This window comes from Hyposmocoma kahamanoa, unplaced genomic scaffold (assembly GCF_003589595.1).
Source record: "Hyposmocoma kahamanoa isolate Upper Pololo Valley unplaced genomic scaffold, ASM358959v1 93, whole genome shotgun sequence".
In the NCBI taxonomy this organism is placed as follows: Eukaryota; Metazoa; Arthropoda; class Insecta; order Lepidoptera; family Cosmopterigidae; genus Hyposmocoma; species Hyposmocoma kahamanoa.
Genome location: NW_020654810.1, coordinates 13881391 through 13907936, shown reverse-complemented (window position 1 = coordinate 13907936; position 26546 = coordinate 13881391). Strand labels below are relative to the sequence as shown.

Genomic DNA, 26546 nt, shown 5'->3' with positions numbered 1-26546 from the left:
TGCTCGCTTCTTCACTATTGTGTGCGTACACCTTATCATTTTGTTTGTTGTAGCTCTCTTCTACGGTAAAAATTTTTTCATCTGAAAAAAGAATTTCCCGATATTTTTTTCCCGCGTACCGCTTCAACAAAGCGCGGCATCTCTTCAGTCTCAGGTCCATTAGACGAGCATTCAAACGATGTCCTGTTTTTCTTCGATGTGCCCGAAGCCCTAAGTCTTCATTTAACACCCTTTTCACCGTGGTTCTGCTTAACCCCATCTGAAGGGCCAACAGTTTCTGCTTACGTTTGGGATTTCTTTGAATTCGCGCCTTCACAGCTTTTATCACTGCTGGAGTCCTAACAGACCGAGGGCGACCACTTCTTGACCTGTCATCTACACTAGAGTCTTCATTGTATCGTTTGATGGTACGATAAATGAATCTTTTGGTTATATTCAAATTTTTCAGTATGTCAAAAATTTGAATTGGCGCGTAACCGCAACGATGCAACGCAATAACTGCAACACGGTCTTCTTTAAGCGTCCACTCCATATTTAAAAATGAGTAAAATTCTAAAAAGTTTACATTTTTATTTTCATGAACAATTCGAAATTCGAATTCAATAAACTTTTTTTGTGGCCAGCATTCTAAAAGAAAAGTTTTTACTGTGTGACAATACTTATGACCTGACTGTGTACATAAGATCTGTTTCATTCTCCCAATATGTTAACAAGTTTCGTTCATAGTAGCCTCGAGTATGCGGTTTCATGGAAACCCATAAAAAATAAATTAGCAATAAAGTGAGGAAATGTTGATATATGCAAGTCGGCGCAAAGCGGGTGTAGGCGTTAATAGCGTTTTCCACTGTCGGGTAGATTAATGGGCAAATATAATTTCATGTCCGGCTGTCTACTGGAATAAACGCTGTGCCCGCTGCAGTCCTTTGTGTTCAACAGCATTTTAAAACTTATATTAAGGTCGGGTGTGTGTTGGCAAATGCAAAGTCAAAACACGACCTTCTCACACGAAACTCTCTCCCCTCTGTAACCTCGTTTTACTTACTTTGGTATAAAATAAATACTTTCTTATTTCACAAAGCTATTAAATATTATTCGTATTCATCTTTCTTTGACAACTTTTGAACTTCTTACGCGAACGTTTGAAGAAGCTTATTAGCCTGCAATCAACGTTCACGAGCTCACCGAATCCTTGACTGGTTATCCGCTTTTTTTAAAGGTGCGTTACTCGTATAACACTAAATGATTTACAACTATAAGTATGAAAAGTATATACAAATATTGAGGGAGATCGTAGACAGTGAGTAATGGTGGGAGGGAGGAAGTATCGTCTAGACGGGATTTGATGGTGCAACGACGACGCTAGATCTACACTTAACAAAGTTTGAAAATAAAATGCTCATGTTATTCGTTTCGATTCACTCTCATTCGCATCGACCACCCTCATTCAAGAGTCTGGATAACTTCTTCAGTGACTTGAACTATCTACATTTCACTGTACAGCTTTGTCAAAACATTTTAGTAATTGGTGATTTGAACATTGATATATCTTCATCCAGAAATGATATTAACAAGGATAAGTACCTAAACTTGCCTATGAGTCATGACTTACTTACCAACATAATATATGATCCCAACTAGAATTATCATACGTCTAGACCACTCCGTAATGCAACAACAAAGGCATTATTTAATAACTAGAATGTCATTTAACTGTCCTTGAGTTGTGATGTTAAGCAATTATCAGAATCGATATATTCCGTAACAATTTATTCTGCAGGTGTATTTCATACAATTTCATTATCGAAGCAAGTAAACACGGTTCGTTTCATCAATTCGCTGGATTCACGTCACAATACCGTTGTTAATGTTATTATCAATCGGGAACGTGAAGCGATTATACTTACAGATTCTTTTAATAAGTAAACGGGTACAGCGTCATTATGTAATTATCAATCAATCATTAAGTACAATGTCGATACTTTCCAAAAAGAGTGGTACAAACCAAAATGGCTCATATTTCTCTTTATAACACAGCTGCATTCAGCATGTGTTTTATAGCTAAATTTTATTGAAAAATAAAACCGAGCTTTTTATTGACTGAAAGGAATAAATGACAATATCGACGGGTGTATAATTCGTTGGCTGTGCACGTTAGTGCTCCATTTTCCTGCTAAATTAATTGGTTTTGAGACAGGCCACTATTCTAGAAAACCATTGGTATAGTCCTACGAGCTACGCAAGATATTGTTGAAGCAGTACCAAGTTGCCTCTGATCCAATTAAAATGTAAATATGTACTCGGCGCGCCCGCCATTGAACTGATTGAAAAGCACTTGGTAACTTCAATTAAGAACTAAATATATTTTCAGAACACAGTAATTTGTTTTCAAAGTCAAAAAGCTTATATTGTTATCTTATTTTGTTTGTTTTATCGTTTTAGTCTTGATTATCCTTTGGAAATGGACGAATGTAATTTATTACACTGTAGTTAGAGGGCGCATTTCACAAACATTCGTCACTCAATCAATGTTTAGACATTCGGAAAGTAGAAACGGACGTTCCATATATATAACATAAGGATCACTTGTCTTGTTTTTCCATTTTAGTCGTAAATAATTTTCTACAGCGCTGATTAACAATATGAGCTGACAATAATATTTTAAATAGGCATACTTACACATCAAATACGTTCTTTTATAAGCATCAGTACAGAGTAATAAAAAACCGACCTCAAAAGTACATGGAATTACATCTATTTGCCAAGTTTTATTGAAATATCCCCTAGTTCGCCACTACACAGGACTTGACACAGGATAAAACAAAAATCAGTTCTCACTACTCAAAGTATATTGAGAGAGAAAAACGCCTTGAATTGGAGAATAGTAAAACCAACCATATAATAATTGCTCCTTAAGTAAAATTTAGGAGCGATTTATAAAAATGAATGTTCATGCGTGATCAGCCGGGTGGCTGATTTGGAGTGAGCGGGTGGTTTAGAGGTGGATGAGTTTCTTCAAAATGAAATAGGACTACTATGGAGGTACCCTCTTTCCAACAAAAAAAGAATTATGAAAATCGGTTCACAAATACCGGAGTTATCGCGTAACATACATACAAAAAAAATACAGCCGAATTGAAAACCTACTCCTTTTTTTGAAGTCGGTTAAAAAATACTAAACTGAGCTTGGACAGTATTATGACGACGATGACGCATTTGTACAAATGTCAGACAAACCTGAAACGAAATTTATTAAACAAGATTATTACTTCCCTGCCTCAAAGCGTAATACTTAAGGATAAAAAAGAAAAACAATTCGTGCAAACAACTCGACTCTATTATGTTCAATTCTCAAAACTTTTCCTAAAACCACAGACCTTAAGACGAGACGAGTGTGAACTGAGTTGCAAACAGGATTATTTTTAAGGAAAATTAAATATATCACGAGAGTAGCTTCGTTCGCTGTAGGAAAATTGCATTTCACGCCTGGCGTAGCGCGTTGCGCACGCTACGGCTGAACTCGGCTTGGCGTAACGCTTGCATCTACTGATGCAGATCTAGCTTGACTTGTACTTATATTTCAAGTACCAATTTATTATTAATATGTAATGAATAACTTTTTGTTTTTAACAATAGTAAATAATATTGTAACTATTAATTATTTTTAACACTGGTATAAAATAAAATAGTTTACTTTTAACGCGCACACACTCATAGCCCCGGACTAGGGAAATCCATGGGAAATCTTGTATCGCGAGTGCCAGGAACCCACACATTCACAAATTACACCGAAACTCACGAGAGAAATAAATGTACGCCATACAAATATTTTTCTCGGCCCGGAAATCGAACCCGGGAACTCTGCGTGGCAATCCAGTATGGTAACCGTTCGGCCACAGAGGCAGTTAAATTAAAAACAAATTAAATTTAAAGTTTTACAAATCTGCTAAATCTTTCAAACGTGTCGTCCATAATCCCAACAAACAAAGGTATCTCATATACGCTAAAGGCGCGTGTGTTGGGTTTCTACGCAATACAAAGTATATCTGTTACGAATACGAAATATCGGTTACTCCTTTTATTAACAGATGCTACTTATCAGACTGTACTTATCAGTGGTGAAGAGCGGATTCTTGAAAAAAGCAATCCGTCACTGCAAATGCTGCAGATGCTGCACATTTTCCGTTAAATAATTTTACTACTAGTAGAAGAATAAATAAAGACGAAAATGCATAAAGAATATATGTCTGTGATTTCGAGTAATGAAAGCGCAGTATTTGTATTAATAATTATAACAAACTAGTGGAATAATTTCACAAAAAATAATTGAGTATCAATTCAATAAAAAATTAGAAAACGAAGTAGTTAAGAACTTACGCCACTAAATTCTATTTGTTGGCGTTTAAGTTAAAATAAGTGTACTTGTTTATGGTGGAAATGACGTGGTGGTTATTCGTTGGATGAATAGAATAATACAAAATTTTTTGGTGATAAATATATTAAATGATACTAGTCCTTTTATACCGTGATTAACCGATTTGTTAGGCAAGACTATGGGACGCGTTTTTGGACCGATCGCCTATAAAGACTAAAAAGGATGAAACATCAACAAAAGCCATGAGTAGTGCTCTCTGGGTATTCTATCTGCGTCACACTAAAAAGAAAACACAGTGACGGTCAGTCGGCAGTTCTATTGTTCACTCGAAAAAATATTCTATCCAATATTCAGGCTTCTGTCCACATTTTTGGTTTCTTTTTTAATATGTATGGATAAAAAAGAAAAATATTATAACCAAAATTGAAATAAAAATATTTTAAAAGATCATCGCTAACGATATACGGTTTACGTCATATATCTAAATCGTACGTGATTTCGTGAAATCACGAAAATGATAAATATGTTCATGTATTCGACAAAAATGAAATATCTGATAATGTAGATGTGTATTAACGTTATCTGAGTTTATGAAAAATAGCTCATTTGGTGCTATACTGAAGCATTTGTACTTTTTGTAATGTTATAGGAGTTGAATTTGAATTGATTTTTTAATATTATTTGAAATTTATGACGTGTTGATAAAACTATGTGTATTTTTACAATACGTATAAATTTAACATTTCCGCCGATTTTTCTCCAAATTTTATTAAACACTTGTTACAGATATTTTGAAATACTTAAATCTATTCTGCTACAATTTATAATTACGTTACTGTATGTATGTTCTTTACAGGTTTATATTGCGAAAGGTCGTGAAGTGAGAAATTGGAAACAAATCCTCGTAAAATAAAATAAATAACTGAAGCGTTACACATAAATTACGTCTGTAGTCACAGGTGCGTGGATGACTTTACATACCAACGTAGGATATTACGTGAGTCGTTATTGATATTATTTTTGGCAAAATCCCCGTCAATATAAATCACCTTGATATCGTAAAAACGCGATTATTCTTAATCCATTATAGAGGTAGATAAGTCTATTCCAAATGACACAGGACAAAGAAATTCGCTCACAATCAGAAAATACTGCCCTGAGGTCAATTTAGCGAACGTTTATCGGAATAAAAAGTATTTGTTCTTCATCTCTTTGAACCGTATGAGGAGGGATAATTAATTAACCGAAAAGGAAGTTCAACCTATCAGTCACGGGTTTCCATTCATTATTCGTAAACATATCTGAACAGATAAGTAATATTGTAGCAAATTATCAATTAACACGAAGTATCGGTAGGTAACTGGTTTTATAAGTACTTCATTTGAAATAAAATCATATACGGTTTGTTTTTTGACTTGGACTGTATGCAAAAATCACATATACGGAAATTGTCATAAAAACTATTAGAGATCACAGAAATTATTTTTACGCGCGGATGTCGCGCCGCAGAGGATCTATATGAACGTAATCTAAAGTTTACTGGCTGCGACTGAATTTAATTGGTTATTGTCCAGGCAAACCTTGGAGGTAGGCATAGTAGTGTAGTTGTGTGTGAATACTGCTCTGTGTGTAATAGTAACGGAAAAATCTGTATAATGATTCATGTGTGTGGTAGGTAAGTTAATAATCGGCTTGAAATCTTAGACCTAGAATGATAATGTGTGTTAATTCTTTTTCTTTTTATGAACATGGCAGGCTGTACAAGGTGGCGAGGAGGGAACCGTCCCCGTCGTGCCACGAGTGCGGCGCTGCGGATGACACCGCACAGCACACCCTAGACCTCTAGTGTAGCCGGTGGGATGAGCAGCGCCGCACTCTGACGGGGACTGTAGGGCAGGACCTCTCGCTGCCGAGGGTGGTTGCCGTCATGCTCGATAGCGAGGAGTCCTGGGAGGCGGTGGCCTCCTTTTGCGCAGAGGTTATGTCGCAAAAGGAGGCCGCGGAGCGGGTGCGCGAGGACGCGGCGGACGCGCACCCGCTCCGGCGCAGACGTACGGGGAGAAGGTGAAGGCAGTTCGCTGCTTGCCTGATCCCCTAGTGAGACCAGCGGGCTCTGGACAGGGACTCCGGAGCCTGCATTGCACGGCCTCACTCGTCTGGGGGGCGGGTCGGAGGACAATCGACTCGCCCCTCCGTTGGCGCGGGAGCCCTGGCGTAAGCTAGGGCGGCCGGGCGGCGTCGTGGTGAATGTTCACTGATCCCACGGCGCCGACTCAACCGGCGAGAGGGAAACCCGGGGGGGTTTTAGTGGGGTAGGCCCTCCAGTCTGGAGGGAGAGTCCCCACATAACCCCTGAGTCTCCCTGGGCTCAGGGGTATCCATAAAGATTTCCCCCGTAAAAAAAAAAAAAAAGGCTGTAGCAAAATATCAGCGGCATTGTAAAACACTCCGCCATTGTGCTGAGCTATAGACCTTTTTATCTCACACAACTATTGTTGTTACTAAACACTGTGTAGAGTTTATATTTAATCTGGCTCAAAGTAAAGCTAAATAAAATTATAATTTACAGAAAAAAAAAGATAAAACAGAGAAACAGAAACGAACGCACCATAGGCAAAAATGTATATAAACAATGAGTAATGGAAAGGCATGAGTAAAAGAAGTGAGTAATCTCTCGCCAGGACTGGTAGCTGTAAAGATACTAATTGGGTGATAAATCTTTCATAGATTTCTCATAGATGGCGCTACGACTAAAAAAGTCGTTGAAAAACCAAATACAAAGACACGACGCAAGCACATAGAAAAATTCGTGAGGTCCGCTGGTTCGTACCGTGGCTTAATTAGTATAGCGTCTGGCACGGTAAGCTAGGAGACATCGGTCCGAATCCGGCAGGACCGAAGGAATTTTTTCTGAGTGTTCGATCTTTGTATTAATAATTATAACAAACTAGTGGAGTAATTTCACAAAAAACAATTGAATATTAATTCACTAAAAATTTAAAATACAGCGAATAGCGACATCTCTCGCCAGGACTGTTACTCGTAACTGTAAAGGTACTAACTGGGTGATAAATCTTTCATAGATTTCTCATAGATGGCGCTACGACTAAAAGTCGTTGAAAAAACCAAATACAAAGACACGACGCAAGCACATAGAAAAATTCGTGAGGACCGCTGGTTCGTTCCGTGGCTTAGTTCGTATAGCGTCTGACACGGTAAGCTAGAAGACGTCGGTTCGAATCCGGCTGGATCGAAGGAATTTTTTCTGAGTGTTCGATCTTTGTATTAATAATTATAACAAACTAGTGGAGTAATTTCACAAACAATAATTAAATATCAATTCAATAAAAAATTAAAATAGAGAATAACTAAAAATATTTATGTCTGTCCCGTCCAGTAGCGGGTCTGCAACAAAAATGTTGAGATAAATAAACGATTTTATTATTATTAATTTCGTACGAATCACGTTAACACGCGTCATCCATGCATGTGTCTGCGCGTAAAAAATGCGCCGTGTGTGTAGGCTCTTAGGGCTTTTTTTGTGATGGCATAGTCAATTTATTAATCAAGCGTGTCTGGTCCATAAAAATTAATAATATTGACTAATTTTTTTAATGCTTATAGACCCAGTTTCGTGTATGGATCACTTTATTGTATCGGATGATAAAAATCAGGATAGCAAAAGTTGGCCTTTGATAAAATGTTTTTTCTTACAATAGGAGAATGATTGCATTCTCCTAGTGTACTAAATTATAGTCGAAACACTTATTCCTGAAAAAATCATTAAAAAAATGTTCAATAATTGAATTTCATGTCGATACGACACGAAACTGAAATATGGAACGCTTTTATGGCACTCTAAAAGTTTTTGCACAGCCATCCTCCATGCTATTAGGAACTGTTTGAATAAAATTTGAAAACATAAAGTTTCATATTTAGGACCAACGTTGTTGTAACAGTGACTCTCATTTGATATTATCAGTTTATGGTTAGCCTATAAAATTGTTACCATATTCACCCGGTATAATCCCAATGGATTTTTTCATATGGCATAATCTGTGTATTAGTGTTTGTGTCCCGACACTATATACACAGGAGTTAAAAAAGACGCCGTTAATTATCATTTAAACAACATTTTTATTTAACATCAAGTGACGGGACGAACAAGTCGAGCGCCTGATGGTAAGCCACACGCTTGTCCATAACAGTTACAGTGCCACTCAGAGCTTTAAATTGCAAAGATCTGAGGGGCATTACCACTGCACTCGTCACCCTAAGACATAAGTTGACAAGTCCCATGTGCCTGTAATTTCACCAAATAAAAACATTCACCACATGTCTTTGTCTAAGCCACTAGAAGTGTTTAAAAGCACCCGTACATGCATACGGCAGGCGGGATCATATTGAACATTTATTGAAGTATTGTTTCTATTAGAGTCGATACAACTTCAAAGGCTTTGGTTGATTCCGCATAACAGTGAGATTGTTGAATCAATCACTTCGGAAAAAATATATAGTAAATTGAGGATATACGGTGTGAAAACGCGTTCCTAAACATTTTAGAACGATAGAAAAAAAAGCACGAGCTACTCTGAAATTTTACTAGAAAACCTCTGTATTCAATAGGTACTTTACATATACCAATAATTTTTTTTTATATCAACTGAACTAAATAGGACACGTATAGTATATGACATACAAATGGCTTTTATTTCGTTTGTATAAAATAAATTCTGAAATGAAGCCAATGTCCCTGCCGCTCGGCCCAAGCAAAATGAACCGTGTTAGTACGGGAAAAATTTGAATTCGACCTAAGGTATTATCGATTGTTAAGGTAAAAAATTGTATGACATAATAGTAGTTTATGTGAGTGTTACATAATCAAAGGCATTAATATACGAGTGTGGGTTCTCACGAGTGTTTTAATGCCTAATTATGTACAGTTACATACCCTGCTTTATCTACACACATATTATCAGCTCTCTGTGATGTGTTCAGGAACCGCATGTTGGCGAAATGGCGGCAAATAAAAACTTTTCTCATGCATGTCACACAACCGTAGTTATTATTTTTAATTCATAGACAAACTAGAATCGGCCCCAACTATTATATCGTTCGATATGAAGTAAATTGTGAAATTGTCAAAATTGTTTGCTATTAACATTTCATTTTGAATAACACTTCATCTCGACCATCGAGTATATAACCAGAAATAGAGACGAAATAAGGGCCATATATTCCTGGTAACACATTAGCGATACAGCTCTTATAAATATCAACTCTCGTTTGCACTGAAATATAGACAGGTCAACTACTGAGCTGTGTATATTCAAAAAAATATTCTGTATTTATTGTAATAAAGATAATATCTCTAACAATGCCATGTTATTATATTCGGTGGTGTGGGAAAAACAGCTAAACATCTAGTTACAAAACAAACGGAATCATATTTCATTGGTAATTAAATATTAAATATGTAATTTTGCAATTTTCGTCCATTATAGCAAAGCTCAAGTTAACTGGTCGATTTGAAGTGGAACAATTGACGACACCCGTCAATTGTTTCGAACTCGGGCTAGCCAATCGGAGCGCAGTTGTCACAGTAATGATATGGCAGAATAGTTTTCAAACAAATTAAATGACATTTCGTCTCTATTTCTGGTTATATACTCGATGATCTCGACTGATATTACAATTGAGGTCAAATCAAATTGTTTTGTTTTTCAGAGATGTTCGAAATTTGAGTTATTATTGCTTCATAATAAAATCGAATTCGATTTTATTATGAAGCAATAATAACATTTTCACAGGTAACAAATTTGTTCTAACAAAACAGTTTACCTTTATGCTGGTCGTAATTTGCGGTTTTTGAATACATTACAGAAAGTTGATGATATGTGTGTAGATAAACATTTTATTAAACTTCACCGACCTCTGCAGTCCTGAATTATTTTCCCTTTACAATTAAATGATCCTTACAGGAAACTAAGACGATTGGCATTAAAAAAAATATTATTAATGTTCTGGACTGAAATTGTTTTCACCAAAAATGACCTAATCATTCGTAAAACTTTTCCTTGTATCTCCTATGGTTTCGAATTTCCCATACTGTCCAAATTAAAAAAACATACTGTATAATATATTATAATCGAATTGAATGTTGCATTAATTTATTCATTCATTCATCCATCTATCCATCCATCCACCATGAAATCGTTGAAATCTAGCAATTAAAGGTTAATGACAAGTTTTCGCGTTAATGACATATTAATGAAAATTGTTTAAATTGGATAATTGTATCCAATCCAAAACGAGTCTTGACCCGAATTTAGGTCTTCGTATTCCTGTAGTTAGTCTATATAGCAATACGTCACTTAGTTTAAGTCTCAATCTGCGGTAATCGACCGTTCGTGGAATTTGCCGAGGTCAGTTTAATTTCCTTGACAACTGCATTTCTGAGGGTACGACATATAAAATATAATTATAGAAACTTGTCTTACTACAAACTGCAATTACCTATGAATTTATTGAACGTCTTTCTTACCGGGTATAGGTCTAAAATCTTTTCACATACGAAACATGATTCAACTCTATGTTAGCTAAAACTTGAGAAATTAAACTTAATTCATAATTGTTTCCACCTTGCAGTTAATATTAAGTAATTTACTGAATAAAAAAGCCATCTACAAGAATAGTATAAAACTAAATGTACATCAGCACATCGTTTATCTAGTTAACTCAATTACGTAAGGGAGAGCAGCAGCGTTTCCCGGGTGACCTCTCTTCTGTAAATTCAGGAGTTGCGGGCTCGGTCGCATGACCTACATTTCTCAGTTCGTTACTTACCAAACATTAGAATCACCTCCCATGTTTACCGAGTTTTGCTTACTTCCACTTACAATCTTATTAAAACTTCGGTTAAACAAGCACAGCAAAGAGTTCAAGAAAATTCTGATCGATGATTATTAACTGCCCTTTCTCCGTGGCTTTAAGTTGTTATTATTGAGGTTTAATCAATTGGTTTTGGATCAATAAAAGTAACCTTCTAACATCCATTCGTCTTTATTAAATTTTTATGTAACTAATACTTTGTACTACAAGAAAAAAGATATAATTAACATTATCTATGTACAAAATATTGTTCCGTATGCACATTCATAGTGCCTACAATAGTAATAAAACACTAAGATTTCAATAGTTACAGAAGTAAGTAATAAATAAATTAGAATTTAGGCACTGCACGTGTTTCTTCGTCATATCACATTCATGGGCTCTATACAACACTTCGAATATTCAGTAATTCTAATAAGCGTTTACGTTCTTAGATATAACAATTTATTATCAGATACTGGCACCTCCCAGCTTCCGAAGGAAAATAATTTAAATAAATATTTAGACCAACATGAATTTCACAATAGCGGTATCTATGTTCGGACGATTAATAGATGTGGGATAGCCACACAAAGTACCGCTAAATAGATGTTACAGTCCTCCTGGGGCCTTTTCTCGAGACCAGTGACGATCGCATTGAAAAGGATACCATTTAATGGACGTTCCTGTTCCCGGGCGTACATGATGACATTTTTTTTTATTCCATCAAGTTAGAGAAAAATGTATTATTCATGAAAAGGTATCTAAAGGAGATCCGTTTGTCGAAAGATGTGCTTACTCATTTGCAAAATGCAGAAATATATCGAGTGGTTTCAAGAAGAGGCTCCTCTCCTTACGTGAATTAATTGCAATTCTTGAGATGTAACTTCTCGATAGATGGATGCAGCTCCAATCACTTTATCATTCTTAAGAATTCCTACTGTGTAGAATAAAAATTGTGAGCAATAATTGAAAAAGTAAAAATTAACACTAAGAGTACTTGACAAAATAAAAATAAGACGGAGTCTAATTTTGACGTAATTCTTTTCCTAATTACAAATACTGGGTATTTTTAAAAGGACAGTAACATTGAATCAGTTTGTAAAGTTATTGCTTGCAAAGTTATGAGAAATCTATTTACATATTCATTAGAATAAATCTTTGAAAAACAAAACACTTATTTTCTAAGTATGTACTTTCCGTCAATTTTCAATGCAATGACGATATTTTTATTAAAATGAATTGACTTCTAATATTTATAGCATAGTCACAAATGCAACTATTTGCTTTTATTTTGCTAATGTCGGCACAATCATTTGCATTAACAGGTATACAAGTAACGAAATAAAAATTCGTAAAATCTCCAGATACGAGTACGTTTGTTGAAATTTTAAAATTATTTAGCATTTTAACATGTGTCAATGTTATCAATCAATACTTTTGCGAAATATTGTATGGTTTCAAAGAACGCTGCCAACAAAAAATTTATTTTAATTTTGAATAAGTGTATTGATATTAAGGCATTTGACTATACTATTTATTACTTCGTGTTACTTAAAAGTACCTAACACTGAAGGTTTTTTACACAGTAGGTAGATTTCTCGTAGATATCTGATATGTTATAAATGAACTTCATATACAACGCTGTTAACGCACGTTGACTGATGATGATGACGATGGTGAATTATTGCCTTATTACAGTTTATAATATTTAAACTTACAGTTATGTGATAGTATTCATACTAGACACACGAGATGAATTCAAGCTTCGTACAACTGTAAGTACTGTCAACGTGTTATGGTACTCCGTGTAGGTAAAATGGGCACAGCCCCATGCCTTAATTTATTTGCACGGAGAAATATTACAATCAATTAATCTCTGTAACCGCCGGTTGAATTGTTCTATAATATTTAATCCTTTAAATTTAGTTCTGGTTGCTATACGATGGTTACGGTGTGCGCTGTACACTTCATGTATATACTTTATTTTTGAACAATGAGGCCCAAACAAAAATAATGATTTTTCGACTTTGACTTGTATTCAGAATATCGCACTGTTATTACAATAGTGTTGTAACTCAAAAAGAGGACGTTGTCAGAATCGATAAAAAACGAATTACTTACTTCCTGCAAAAAAATCATTACAATTTATATGTTATAGTTTATTATAGACACTTAAACCATTTATCAAATATAAAAATATAAAATGGAAAAAATAATTTCATGTTTTTCAATAAGGATTATTTTGGCCAGACTAGCTCACATAAAGTATGTCTCATTTTGAGTTAAGTAGATGTTTTTTGATTGTTTCTTACAATATTCTAACGACGTTTGTTTTGAAGTGTAGAGAATCAAGTTTTACATTCAGTAATGATATAATATTAAATTTCACATATTTTGAGTTACAACACTATTGTATTGGCAGTGCGATATGTTAACATTTTATTGAGAATGAGATACTGGTCAAATTATCACCAGGCCTCGGTATTTAAAGCCATCTTCCTGATGAAGTAGGTGTTTTTGCAATAAGCTGATATTCTAGAAAATCATCGAATTAATGAACAATTCATAATTTTTTTATTAGTTTAGTAGCAGTATAGCTTCTTGTAAAAGAGTTCGTTACCTATTTCTGCCGTCAATGGTAAGGGTGCTGGTGAAATTACAGGCACATAGGATTTGTCAACTTATGTCTCAGGGTGACGAGCGCAGTGGCAGTGCCCCTCAGATCTATGCAATAAAGCTCTGAGTGGCACTGAAACAGATGCTTACCACCAGTCGTAAGACTTGTTCGTCTCGTCACTTGGTAACAAAAAAACATAGAAAACTGTTAAGTGATGGAAAGTTATAGATTTTTAAAAATCTTGTATACTAATGAGAAATTTAAAAATATACATACATTCACTAATTTCTTAATGTACGTGCTGCCGGCTGACCGCATAAGTCATTGATTGATGTTTTGTTTTTACGGTTCAGTGTTGAGTATTTCCAAATATATTTTTTTAAACTGTTATTAAAACGCCAATACTGTGAAATATTTGTCAGAATTGGTATAAACGGTAATTTAAATGGCAACACTGAGCCGGAAGGGTGCTTAACTTAATTCACCACACGTGGTTAGCCTGCAGATATTTTGTCTCTACATCTTTCGAACTATTTTACGACATAGTATGTCTTTGCTCTTATTGTAATCACAAATCTTTTTGGCACACATTTTTTAACATGTGTAGTCTATTAGTCTATTGTTATGTACAATTACAAAAAATGGCAACACTGAGCCGGAAAGACTGCTTAACTTAATTCACCCCACATGGTTAGCCTGCAGATATTTTGTCTCTACATCTTTCGAACTATTTTCTGACATAGTATGTCTTTGCTCTTATTGTAATCACAAATTTTTTTGGCACACATTTTTTAACATGTGTAGTCTATTAGTCTATTGTTACGTACAATTATAAAAAGTACTATTTTGTGAACGTTATGTTTATATCTATAAAGTACAATAGGAATACTAATTATTTATATTGAAAGGAAGACAATTAAATTGATATCTTATGCTATAGAGTCTAATGTCCTTGAGATCAGATTACGTTTTGCTTGATGTAAATTCTTTTGTTGTAAACAATTTTTACCGACCACATTCAACATGCATCCGAAAAAATAGCTCTGGTAAGTTATATATATACGTAACCGCACCCACCCAACATTGACCTAGTAAGTACCTACGTGACACGTAAATAGTAGGTACTAAATAATGATGCCTACTTTCGATACCAGAGCATGTTACCACAAGTGAAGCGACTTTCAATAATATATTTGATCATTGTGTGTCCTCCATTAATATTGAATTTCTAAATTCTAAACACACAAAAGACTACACATTTTTAAACATCGAGTACATGGATAACTTTAAAATATATGATTTTTTTCATATGACTACTAAATTAGCAATACCTAAGTGTTGAACACTGTTAGTATTGGTATATTTTGAAAGTAACAGGATCCTTCGATTGTGAAGGACGTGAATTTATGAATTATGGAAATAGATAACATTTAACTTCTCTTCACATGTTGCGTTGAAACAGCACAGACGACGCGACGGTACCTACGCGTGCGCGTCGGACAAGGGATCAGCATTCTGATGATTTAGATTCAAATCAAAATCGAACCGATCGGGTAGTCTCGAAATCAGAAGAGTTTCCGAGCGAGAAGATGAACCTAATCCCTACAATATCTTTCTAATTTGTGACTTAAATCAACTATTGTTCGACTCGGAAAAGACGCAGTTTCCGATCGGGAGAGGCAATCAAAATCGAGTTGCTGGACTCGAAGCGGGAAGGGGTGCTGCGTTGCGAAAGTAAGCGATGTTAATTTGCGGTACCGCATTGCTCGTGTGGCGCTCGGTGCATTGAAATCATATTGCGACGATGCAACGCACCGGCAGCGCCCTTGTGGCATCGCTCATAATAACGTCGTTATTAACGGCAGGAGTTCTAAAAGTATTGCAATTAATATAACTGCTTGCTAAATTATAAATATATAGCTAATCTATGTAATCAATTGTTGTCTCTGAAATGGTATAGTGCCCCACTTTGTGTTTTAGAAATTAATAATGTAAACATTAATATAAAATATAATGCTAAAGTACATTTAAGATGCCTCTGCGATTACGAGCATTATCTGTATTGATTTATTTATTCATGTATTTATGACTAAGCAATATTATTCATCCATCTCTTTGAACAACTTAGTAACTATAGATATTCACTGAATAACTAATATTCTAATCTAAAAATACTTCTCCATTGCAATTGATATGTACATCTTCTAAAATAGTATACCTCCGAAAAAGATAGCACAAATAAATGCCCAAATAACTTTTTGTTTCATTTAAACTCTCTTTGACACAATAGCAATACTTTTAAGTTCGTTAACGAAAAGTAATACGAGAACCAACTTATTTTTGGATTACCTAATTTAAAGATCTTTATTTAATATAGGTACAGAGACTGATTTTTTATAAATGTATACTTTTAAAGTCTAACTACTAATGAGCAGAACGTAGTAAAATGGTAACAAGGTGTATTATTCTTAACTGTTAATATTGAATTTTAGACTGCGCGTGCTTGGATGCAGTGCTCTGGCAGATAGAAGTCGCTCTGACTCTTCACATATATCACTTGCAGAGTATCTGTTCCGCCTTAAATTAGTGGGTCTATAGTCTTTTTCTAATAGTCTTTTCACTTCTGGTTGTAAATCGAGTTCTTTGGCACTTCCACTGAGGCTTCTGTGATCAACTTTCTCACTACCTGAGCTAGATGGACTTTGGCTCCCGTTTTCTGATTCAACAATTTGTTCGAGCATGCTGGGCCGGCAACCTCGCGTGTCATAATACTCAACGCCCGGTGGCATCACTGGAGTCACTATAGGGTCTAAACCCAAAAGTAGCATGACTGTCGCTGGGTGTTCCATTATGTATTGTGTGACTAAATGAAGGAATGGTTCTGTCTGCGTGTACCTATGCACCTTTGGTCGCTCAGGCGTAAGTGGCCTCTCTTGCTGTAAATCATCCACAATATTTAGGAAATTGCATATGTATAGATAAATAATTTCACCACATTGAGTATTAGTATAAATAATTACCTGATCCCAACAAAAAACGTCGGGTGGGTGACTACAACTCCTAGCGAGTTGATTAGGTGGCTGATTCCACTGTAGATTCGGATTGGAATGCGCGGCATGCCAGCCCGCAGGACCCGTCGTCATCTCTTGCAGAGCTTGGATTGCATTTCGAACCTGCGAGTAAACAATGTGACATTAGCGCCCATGTACCGGTAACAGGGGTACACTAAAATGTACTCAGTTTTTCCTGTGATAACAATGATAACGTATCTTAATACAAATTCCTTGTCGCATTGATGACAAATGGGTCAATAGATGACGTCAAATGAACAGTCGAATGACACTCTTCTGCCTTGTATACTTATATAGGGCACAAGGGTGCCATTACTTAATTATTAGAATTAGAAGCCTATATTGATATTTAACAAAATACATTGTCTGTGAGAATTCTAATAATGTAATGAGATAATAATAGCATGTCTCCAAAGTTTGTTTAATGTCATGTGAACTTTTTATGTGGACTCTGATTTTGTGTATACATACATTATGTTGACCGGTGGACATATTTACCTCCATGCTCAAAGCCGCGACGTCGTGGTGTAAACTTGACACCTGCGTATCCAGCCTTTCCACTGATGACCTAGTGTTGTGCATTTCTAAATTTAGCCCTTCTAAAGAATCCGCTCTACTGATTTTGGGTGTAGCGACGGACCTTTGTCTTTCTATTCTTTCTCTTAACTCTCTGTGTGTAAGCCGCTGTTGCCCGTCCGACCTGAAAATATTCGCAATACTTCCGCACCTTTATTGTATTACGCATTTTGCTGTAAATAAAGAAAAAAAAAATTATCTAACCTGAATTTTGCATGTCGGGGACTATTTGTATTGGATATAGGAATAGACTTTTTCGGTGATAGTGCTGTATCTTCAACTGCATTTTCATCATCTTCGGATATTGAGGGCAATGTTAATGAAGGATGTCCGTTTCCATCTGATTCTTGTTCTGCCTCGTATCCTTCACGGAGGTTATAAGTTAGATCATGTTGTATATCATGGATGAATTCTTGCTGATACTCAGTGTAAAGCCGCAGAACTTCGGCTAAACCACCCATATGTATGCATTTCAGGTCACAGTATGTTAACGCCTGTGTGGTTGGAAAATCAATGGATTAAACGACATATAAATAGATGCAATGCTCTGTATGGCTAAATGAAACAGTGACTAAGCGGAAATAGATGGTAAGAAAATTTACTAAACGCATACTGTTTAATGGGGCCAAAGTATTTGTCTAACCCAACTCTGCATTGCTTAAGCCTGCAATACACTTGAATGAAAAAGCTCGAGATATCTCATTACAGGGAGGCATTGGGTCAACGAAATTTAGCTTAATCTCAAGTTTACACATCAAAGAAGCATTTCCACTTAACGCGTAACACAAACATGATATTGTATTTAATATAAACCCAATTGATGATTTTGAATGCAAAATGTTGTGTGTATATGGAACAGCCACTATAATCTATGATGGTTTATTATGCTTTGTTTTTATGTATGCATGAATTAAATCCACTTCAAAGATCTAAATACAACTTACAAAAAGAATAAATGCATATTTTTGTGTATATTTGTTTTATTTACAATCATTTTCAAACTATAAGCAAATGCGTGGAATGGTGAGTTTCACACGTCGAGCATGTACTCCAGTGAGTGAGGGCATCTACTATTTAATCGGTGTCGTCTCTACAGGGACAGAGTATCTTTCCGCTTAAGGCGCTTTTCATAGTTTCGCGTTGTCAGCTTGGCTGCTAGTTCGTTAGGGTGTTTTCATGCCTTTTTGAATATTTACAACACAGTACAGAACAGTATTTGTTTTGTCAACAGTCATTGTGGATTTCATCTTTAACTGTGTTCATCTCCAGTAGCAGTAGCTATCATTGTTGGTGAGGAGCCAAAGAAAGTTAGAAAGTGATCTTAATGTAACATTCAGTATCCTCTGTGTGATCATGACATGGGAATTGATTGGAAGGTTTCAGAATGGTTTTATAAATGAGAAGTATGTTATTTACTGAGAGCCTGATGTTTGCTAACTTATTACGATCTACGGTGGAAAAGAAGTACCTTAACATCGCAGCTCGACTTGACCACCACGTCAGTGTTAGGAGCACCTCCGGCTCCGTTGTGCGCTTGTAAATGGGCATTCATATCACAGCCCACTAAATCTCCTTTACCTGTTCGACGAAAGCAACTATTCATTAGTATTTGTACATTCACATATATGAAAACTGTTTATTTACGTCACACATCCATTATAGGTCAGTATTTATTTGTCTTTGCTTGTTAATATTCCGTCGTTTACTCGTTTGCAACGAAAGACGGTTCAAAAATTGATCGTTTACAATTTGTAAATTGGCAATATACTCGTATATTATTGATAAGGCGTCGACGATTTAATTATCGAATCGTTTCGTAATAAATAGAGTTTAGCCTGAGAATACCTACCTAAAATAGCAACTACCATATCGTTCTGAACAACTTCCATAGATCCATTGCAGATATAATAGATGTAGGTTAGCGCATCCCCTTTATGCACAAGGTATTCGCCAGGGGCACAGAAATTATTCCGAATATGCAGCGATAACAACTTCAGGCAGCCCTGAGAGGCTGCCTCGAATATCGGAAGCGATAGAATCTCCCGATGTAAATGGAGCGACACGTCCCCCCGTAACTCTTCAGGGAACTCCTTCAAAGTCTGCAAACAATTAATTAGACGTTGTTACAGTAACGTTTCGATTTGGCTTTTGGTTTTGGTTTATCCAGCCAACTTCAATTCGTATCGGATTAACTTCGTATATCTACTGAATTTGCCTTCAATAAAGGCCAATACCTTAAGAGTAATATAGTTTAGCGTGTATCTAAACAAATATATTCACCTTTAAAAATACGTATAGCAGTAAATGGAAGAAAAACTCAACAGTTTTACTAATTAATGTAGTTCTTTCGTTCGTTCACTAATGTAGAATGTTAAATCAAAGTTAGCTGTGTCAATGTCGGTGTGACGGTCAACAATTTCCAAACGCTTGACTTATATTTGGCCGTCCCATTATAAACAAGCAAGTGTTTAAAAATTAAGAACATTTACCTCGTTCACTTCGACTTCAAAGTGATCGGACCGTATATTAAATTTACGCTTTAAACTTCGCGATTACCAACATAAAAGAGACTAAGGAATAAAAGCCTAATATAATAATAACAGATTATCTTTTCATCTTCACAAACTGTGTGGCCAGAACGGAGAGAGTTGCGGAGATAAATATTTTTTTATTTCTTTTTCAACGCATTTCGTTTAATTCAAGGTTTATAATTCTTTGTTTACATTTGCTCCATAGAACTGATATCTACGAAGTTCCAGCCGCCTGTTTCTGGTTAATGTCTATGTACATGTCGTGCCGTCTCTCGCCGTATGTGAAATTCTAGGCCAATCTCAAAGGTCAATTTTTGACATGACACAGAATCAGTCTTCTCGTGAAATTAAAGATGCGAATTAACGAAATGAATAGAATAGTGTCATATTTACCTCATGTATATCGATACCATGATTGAGCGACCACATGGTTTGGAAATAATCTTGCATGCGCTGCTTTAGTTCTTTCGGAACCTGGTTTATAGTAAGGAAGTCCTTCAAATCTCTCCATTTACTTTGATATAAAGACCGGCGTGAGTACATCCTTTGGATAATAGCAGTTACGTTCCCGAACACCACGGCGTGCATTAGGGCTGTAAATATGTAACCCCGTTTTAAATGATTCCATTTCCATTATAAATCTTAAATTACCAACTAATATTAATGTATTCATCATCCTCATTATCTAGTTTAAATTAACAATTCAATACGTCTACGTTAATGCTAAGCTTGGCAAGTTGATTACTCTCTTTGAGTAAAAATTAACAATTCCGACTTGGTTCTGTTGTATAGGATTGGGGGTTTTGTAAAGACTCCTCGGCTTTATGGCAGATAAAGACAGAATTAGGAAGTATTAACGGTAAAATGAATCTGACGTTACGGACAAAAGATGATCTTTCGTTTTTTACCTCCAATCAACATTACAAGAATACTGAAAATTTTCTCGGGAACTGTGTTGGCGGCCACATTCCCGAAGCCCACACTGGTTAGTGATGAACATGTGAAATATAATGCTGTGATATAACTTTCGCCATGTGATACATTGTGAACTGGCATTTTTAATCTCTCTGCTAAATTATGCATCCAACCTGAAAAGATTTATTAAAAATACCATTTTTATTATTATCAGAAACCAAACTTTTTCTGATGCTAAGCAGACAAAGACACAGCTAGAATTATGGTACTCAAAAGCCTTATAACCAACCTAGATCCCACTGTTCTTCATTATTATGAACATCAATTTCTTTTTCAGCTATAATAAACCAGATGCAAGCCAGCCAGTGGGCCACTAGCGTAAACGATAGCATAAGGAGCGTCAGTATCAACGCTGAGTACTGTGAGTAGCGATCCATTTTCTGCAGCAACCGCGCCAATCGCAATAACCTTACTAACTTCACTAAATGTATCGATGATTCCTGAAAACATTTTATAAAGTTTATGTTCATGTTTTATTAGAATATATGCATTGTTGAACCACAATCATTATGAACCCATATACGCACGCCACTGTCTGTCCCAATATGGGTTGGGAACGTCACATGGAGTTGTAGCTGCTTGTACGTCACACTTTTGGAACATATTTTGGAATATTTCGTGAGCCTTCTCTGACATGCAGAACATAAAACGTTATAAAACTGAAGTTATGTGAAGAAAAACATTCGTTCGTTGGAGCTATAAATTGCATATTTCAGTATATTTATTACTAGTCGAGTTTTTAGGTTTCCGCGATTGTTACACATATGGTAATGATGGTAATACTGTCAAAAGAAAAGATCGCTTAGAAACATCGCGTTTTGTAGACAATCATAAAAGTTACATAGGAATACGCTGTAGGTGCAGCGTAGGTACTTGGAATGGACCCGTCGTCCAATCTGAACTTCGGCAGATACATTGAATCCATGGCCAAAAATGCAGCCAGGAAGCTTAGCATCCTTTCCAAGGTGAGGTGTTACTTCACACCAGGACAGTTGCTTCAGCTGTATCAAGCACAAGTCCGGTCGTGTATGGAGTACTGCTGGCACCTTTGGGATGGCTCTGCTACACACCAGTTGACCACCTTGGATTCAATTGACAAGTGTGTCAAGAGGCTTATAGGTGACTCGGAATTAGTAGAAGCGAAGCTGCAGAGCCTTGAACACCGCCAATAAGTTGCCTGCTTATCGGTATTTTACAGGATATATCACGGAGAGTGTGCGATGGAATTACACGATTTAATTCCGTCTTCCCCTTTCCATCATCGGGGGACTAGGCGTAGGCTTAGCTACCACCCCTACCACCCCTATGTTGTGGATATTCCAAAGATTCGCTCGAAGCGTTACGCTTCCACATTCATATGGCGAACGGCTATGGAGTGGAATTTCCTGCCTGCAGACTTGTTCCCTGAACGTTATAACTTAAGCCTTTTTAAGGCGAGAGTGAATAGGCATTATTTAGGTGTGCATGCTCCATCGTTGACCTCATCATCACTTTCAATCAGGTGAAATGGAGCCCAAATGCACACTTACATTTGAATTTAAAAAAGTTATGATAAATAATTTTGTACAATAAAACAAAAAGGTAACTTAATTGTCAAGTTTATAATTTAAATTTACGGTACTTTATATAAGAAAGTCATTGTTTAATTAATTTCAGTTTCACTAACCTTTTTTTTATAATATCAAGTGACGGGACAAACGAGTCCCGTTAATATCAAGTGATGATAAGCTACACGCCTGTCCACAACAGTTACAGTGCCACTCAGAGCTTTAAATCTCATAGATCTGAGGTGCACTGTCACTGCGCCCGTCACCCTGAGACATAAGTTGACAAGTCCCATGTGCTTGTAATTTCACTAGCACCCTCACCCTTCAAAACCGAAACACAGTAATGCTGACATTACTGCTTGGCGGCAGAAATAGGTGGCAGTACTTCCCTGGACACACTCTTTCACAAGAATCGCTACTGCTACTAAACTTGAAAAAAATATAATAAATAAATATATAATAAATCACATAAATCATTTTATTTTGGTTTGCAAATAATACTTGATTGAGTGTTTATTTAGTCACGAGTAAACTACATAAAAGAAGATAATTTTCATTCGTCTTATTTCCTTTATCGATTTCTTAGAAAAATAACTTAGTTACGTTACCTTTGATCTTTTAAATAAATAAGCGAAAAATTGTACTTTCTCGAACTTATGGATATTCAGCATTAATATTAGTTACATGATAATTTACCGTTTTCTTTTATTTCTTCTTCCTGTTTTTCAGCAGAATAGTGATTCAATATTCTTTTATCGGCCGAATAGCAAAAAATAGGCCTAATAAAACGAATACCGAAAAATAACCGAATATTCGTTGCAACTCTAATAAATACTGTTCACTAAAAACTAACCTTGTATTACATTATCAAAAAGTAGTGCTTTAAAGATGGCCGACCTTAAATCATGATTAGATAACGTTCCAAGTTAACAAACATTGTTGATATCTTCTCAACCATCCCAAGGTTAGGTATTAGAACTAGCTTAATGGAGTGAGAAATTAACACCCATGTCTGTCTTAATAGGCACACGAGAATAGATACGCGTAAATAAGCAAATACATAACACGCTATCTACATGATTCTTATCTAGAAGATTCCAACGTGTTAATTTACTAACAATAGACCAAAGTAATCCTACAAAATAATAATACGTAAGAAATTAAAATATTTTTTTCGGATCTAAATCGCGTTTATCTGATCAGTAACACGTGACGATGAGTCCTGCAAAGGACTCGAAACTATGGTTTGTTTGAAAAAACAAATATATAAATATATAAATTAATAAAATAAAAAGACATTCTTGAACAGAAAACATACAGTAATATTTAAGATAAAACAATGCTTAAATCTATGTCGATGAAAAGGTAAAAGTCTCAGAAATTTGTTGTTTTTCAGGCTTCACCTGACAAGTATTCGCCACTGGAGATACATATAGAGACGGGTACCTTTTCTATTATATATTATGTAAATAGGAGGGTACCTCACTCATTATATACGTATACTACAGAAATAACAAACTTTAAAATTTAAAATGACGCTTAATTAATATACGCGGTTTAGAACCGAAAAAATTGTTTCATTTCCTATGTTAACTCGATAATCATAGTACCTACAATTAATGGAATTTTCGTTCAACGAAGTCTGCGTCATGTTTTGCTATAATATTTTCAGAGTGACTAACTTATAGTATTATTTACTTACTGATATGCTGTACACGTCGGACCAATAAAGTATATCGAATGGCAGAGCAGCTAGAAGATCGACCACGCACCAAGTCCGGATGTAATTAAGGGCTATCGCTTTCCAGTCCGACACGACTTCACCTTTCTTACTCACGAACGTCGTCCGGAAATTAAGTACTATATCTGTAAAGAAAATTCCAATAAAACTTTTTCGACTCGCAAATTAAGAAATCGCCGATGGAAATAAAAAGAAATATTAAGTGCTTAGGTACTTCTAAAATGAACTTGATATTAGTTAATTTTACAAGGATTGGGCACCGTTAGTAAGAAAAACATGTATTTAGAGCGGTTATCCACGGCGCGCCCGCGACTTTCAGCAGCGATACAAACGACAGCGCGACACTATAGCGGGAGTTACATCGATGCAAACGCGCTCCTGTAGATGTAGTCCCTTATAATTTTAGAAGCAGTGCCTAGACCTTACCTATTTCTGCCGCCAAGCAGAGTAATGCGAGTATTACTGCGTTTCGGTGTTGAAGATTACGGATACTTGTGAAATTACAGGCACAAGGGACTTATCAAGTTATGTCTCAGGCTAACGGGCGCAGTGGTATTGCCACTCAGTTCTTTACGATTTAAAGCTCTAAGCGGCACTGCAATTATTATGGATAGGTGTGTCGTTTACCATCAGGCGCACGACTTGTTCGTTCCGTCACTTAGTATTATAAAAAAAAAAACAAAAACGAACATCGCGATTGTATCGCCGCGGTGTGTAAAGGTAGACGAGTAGCGACTGCATCGCTGCAAACGCGCTGCTAAAAGTCGCCATGGGTAACTTGCTCTCAAGTGTAACTTACCGAATATGAAAAATACTTCAACCACAACGTCCATGACAGGGCTAATTCTTTCTTTAGCGTTGAAGCTGGCATTGTATGGCACCACCACAGCCACATAAAAAGTTGCTATTAAGATTAACCAGTCCCAAAAAGTTTTAAACAGGCCGTAGTGTGATATAATGAACTTAGATTTTTTTATTGCCGATGTTTTGTACTCGGGCAATGGTGGGTCCGATGAGTGAAGCAAATTCTAAAAAATAATACATTTTATTATTACTAATAAATAAACAAATCTTACCCTTGGTATAATTAAGCCACATGTGATCATACGTCAAAACATGAAAGTCATAAAAATAATACAAACTACATGAAACAAGTTATGTATATAGAATTCATAATTACCCTATTTAAACACAAAAAGTTATCGACAAATCGCTCATTTAGTGCAACATTGACTTAATTGCAATTTTGGCATAATTGAATTAAGACTTAATTAATTACGTATTAACATCCTTTATCCAAATTTGCCAAAATTACAATTACATCAATGTAGCACCAAATAAGCGAAATTTCGTTCGCAGCCTCTAAAACTGTCTTCTAAGAAATTGTAATTTTGCAGATGTGGCCTTATTACACCTAGGGCGCGAAATCATGACGTACTTAATTAAATTATGAATTGTATAACCTCAGGAAGATAAGGTTAACTGAAAACATGTCTGGTTTAGCTACAAAAAATATACAATTGATATTGTGTTAATAATGTTACCTTACTAACATTGTTGAGTTTTAATTTTGTCTTCGTTTTATCTGGTTTATAATGTCCTGAAAGCTGGTATAGTACCGCCCTAGATCGCCGTCTGCCCATGTTGGCGGGCGACGGCGCTTCGGGGTCAAGATTGCCATTCGGGTCTGGAAGTAGGCAACTAGATTCAGCGCGGAACCGGGCGCCCAAAAGTGCCGCTGCGGGTACAAATGGGGATAACGCTAGAGTGACCACACCAGCCGAAGGCCGCACCGCGGCTCCTGCGTGCACAAACCACCCGGTTATTATCTCCGATCGCCAGCTATAACCACTACCTCATGGTACATACATGGAAACAAGATGATATTCGTGGCTTCTGCAAACAGGGCCGGTTTGTAGGATACGGGGCGCACATAAAAAAGTATCCAAAATGTCAAAGAAAAATATGAAATATTTTGTGACCCCATCATTGAAATGGCGACTGAGAAATGTTGCTTGATGCTACCGTGATGTCCGACCATGATTGCAAAAGCAGTGTTGTAGCAAACTAATTAGCAGGGACTCACATCGATTTATTATTAAAATATTGTTGATTTGTACCATGCACTAGTAATAATGAATTAAAACAACCTTAAAAGGAGATAAAACATTTTTTTTGCTCTAGAATTAGGAGAGATTTCCCAACGTAATTTACTCCTCCGATAGGATTGAAAGATAATTGTG

General features: G+C 36.0%; 1 protein-coding gene across 4 annotated transcripts in view; it reads right to left on the bottom strand.

Moving 5' to 3' along the window:
• Positions 1–16043: 16043 nt before the first annotated feature.
• The window catches only part of LOC113237312 (potassium voltage-gated channel subfamily H member 8-like), a 106660-nt gene continuing 96157 nt past the window's right edge, over positions 16044–26546 (bottom strand). The window contains exons 5-16 of one of the 4 annotated variants that reach the window (XM_026473711.1): positions 25848–26104; positions 25103–25331; positions 24265–24428; positions 21245–21455; positions 20949–21128; positions 20434–20633; positions 19359–19608; positions 18978–19087; positions 17714–18003; positions 17432–17633; positions 16883–17035; positions 16044–16798 (exon numbers count right to left, since the gene is read on the bottom strand). In XM_026473711.1, coding sequence (XP_026329496.1) covers positions 16331–16798; positions 16883–17035; positions 17432–17633; positions 17714–18003; positions 18978–19087; positions 19359–19608; positions 20434–20633; positions 20949–21128; positions 21245–21455; positions 24265–24428; positions 25103–25331; positions 25848–26104 — 2714 coding nt within the window. In that variant the 3' untranslated portion in view covers positions 16044–16330. The remainder of the gene's footprint in view (positions 16799–16882; positions 17036–17431; positions 17634–17713; positions 18004–18977; positions 19088–19358; positions 19609–20433; positions 20634–20948; positions 21129–21244; positions 21456–24264; positions 24429–25102; positions 25332–25847; positions 26105–26546) is intronic. The other 3 variants (XM_026473712.1, XM_026473713.1, XM_026473714.1) reach the window with 3 other exon arrangements.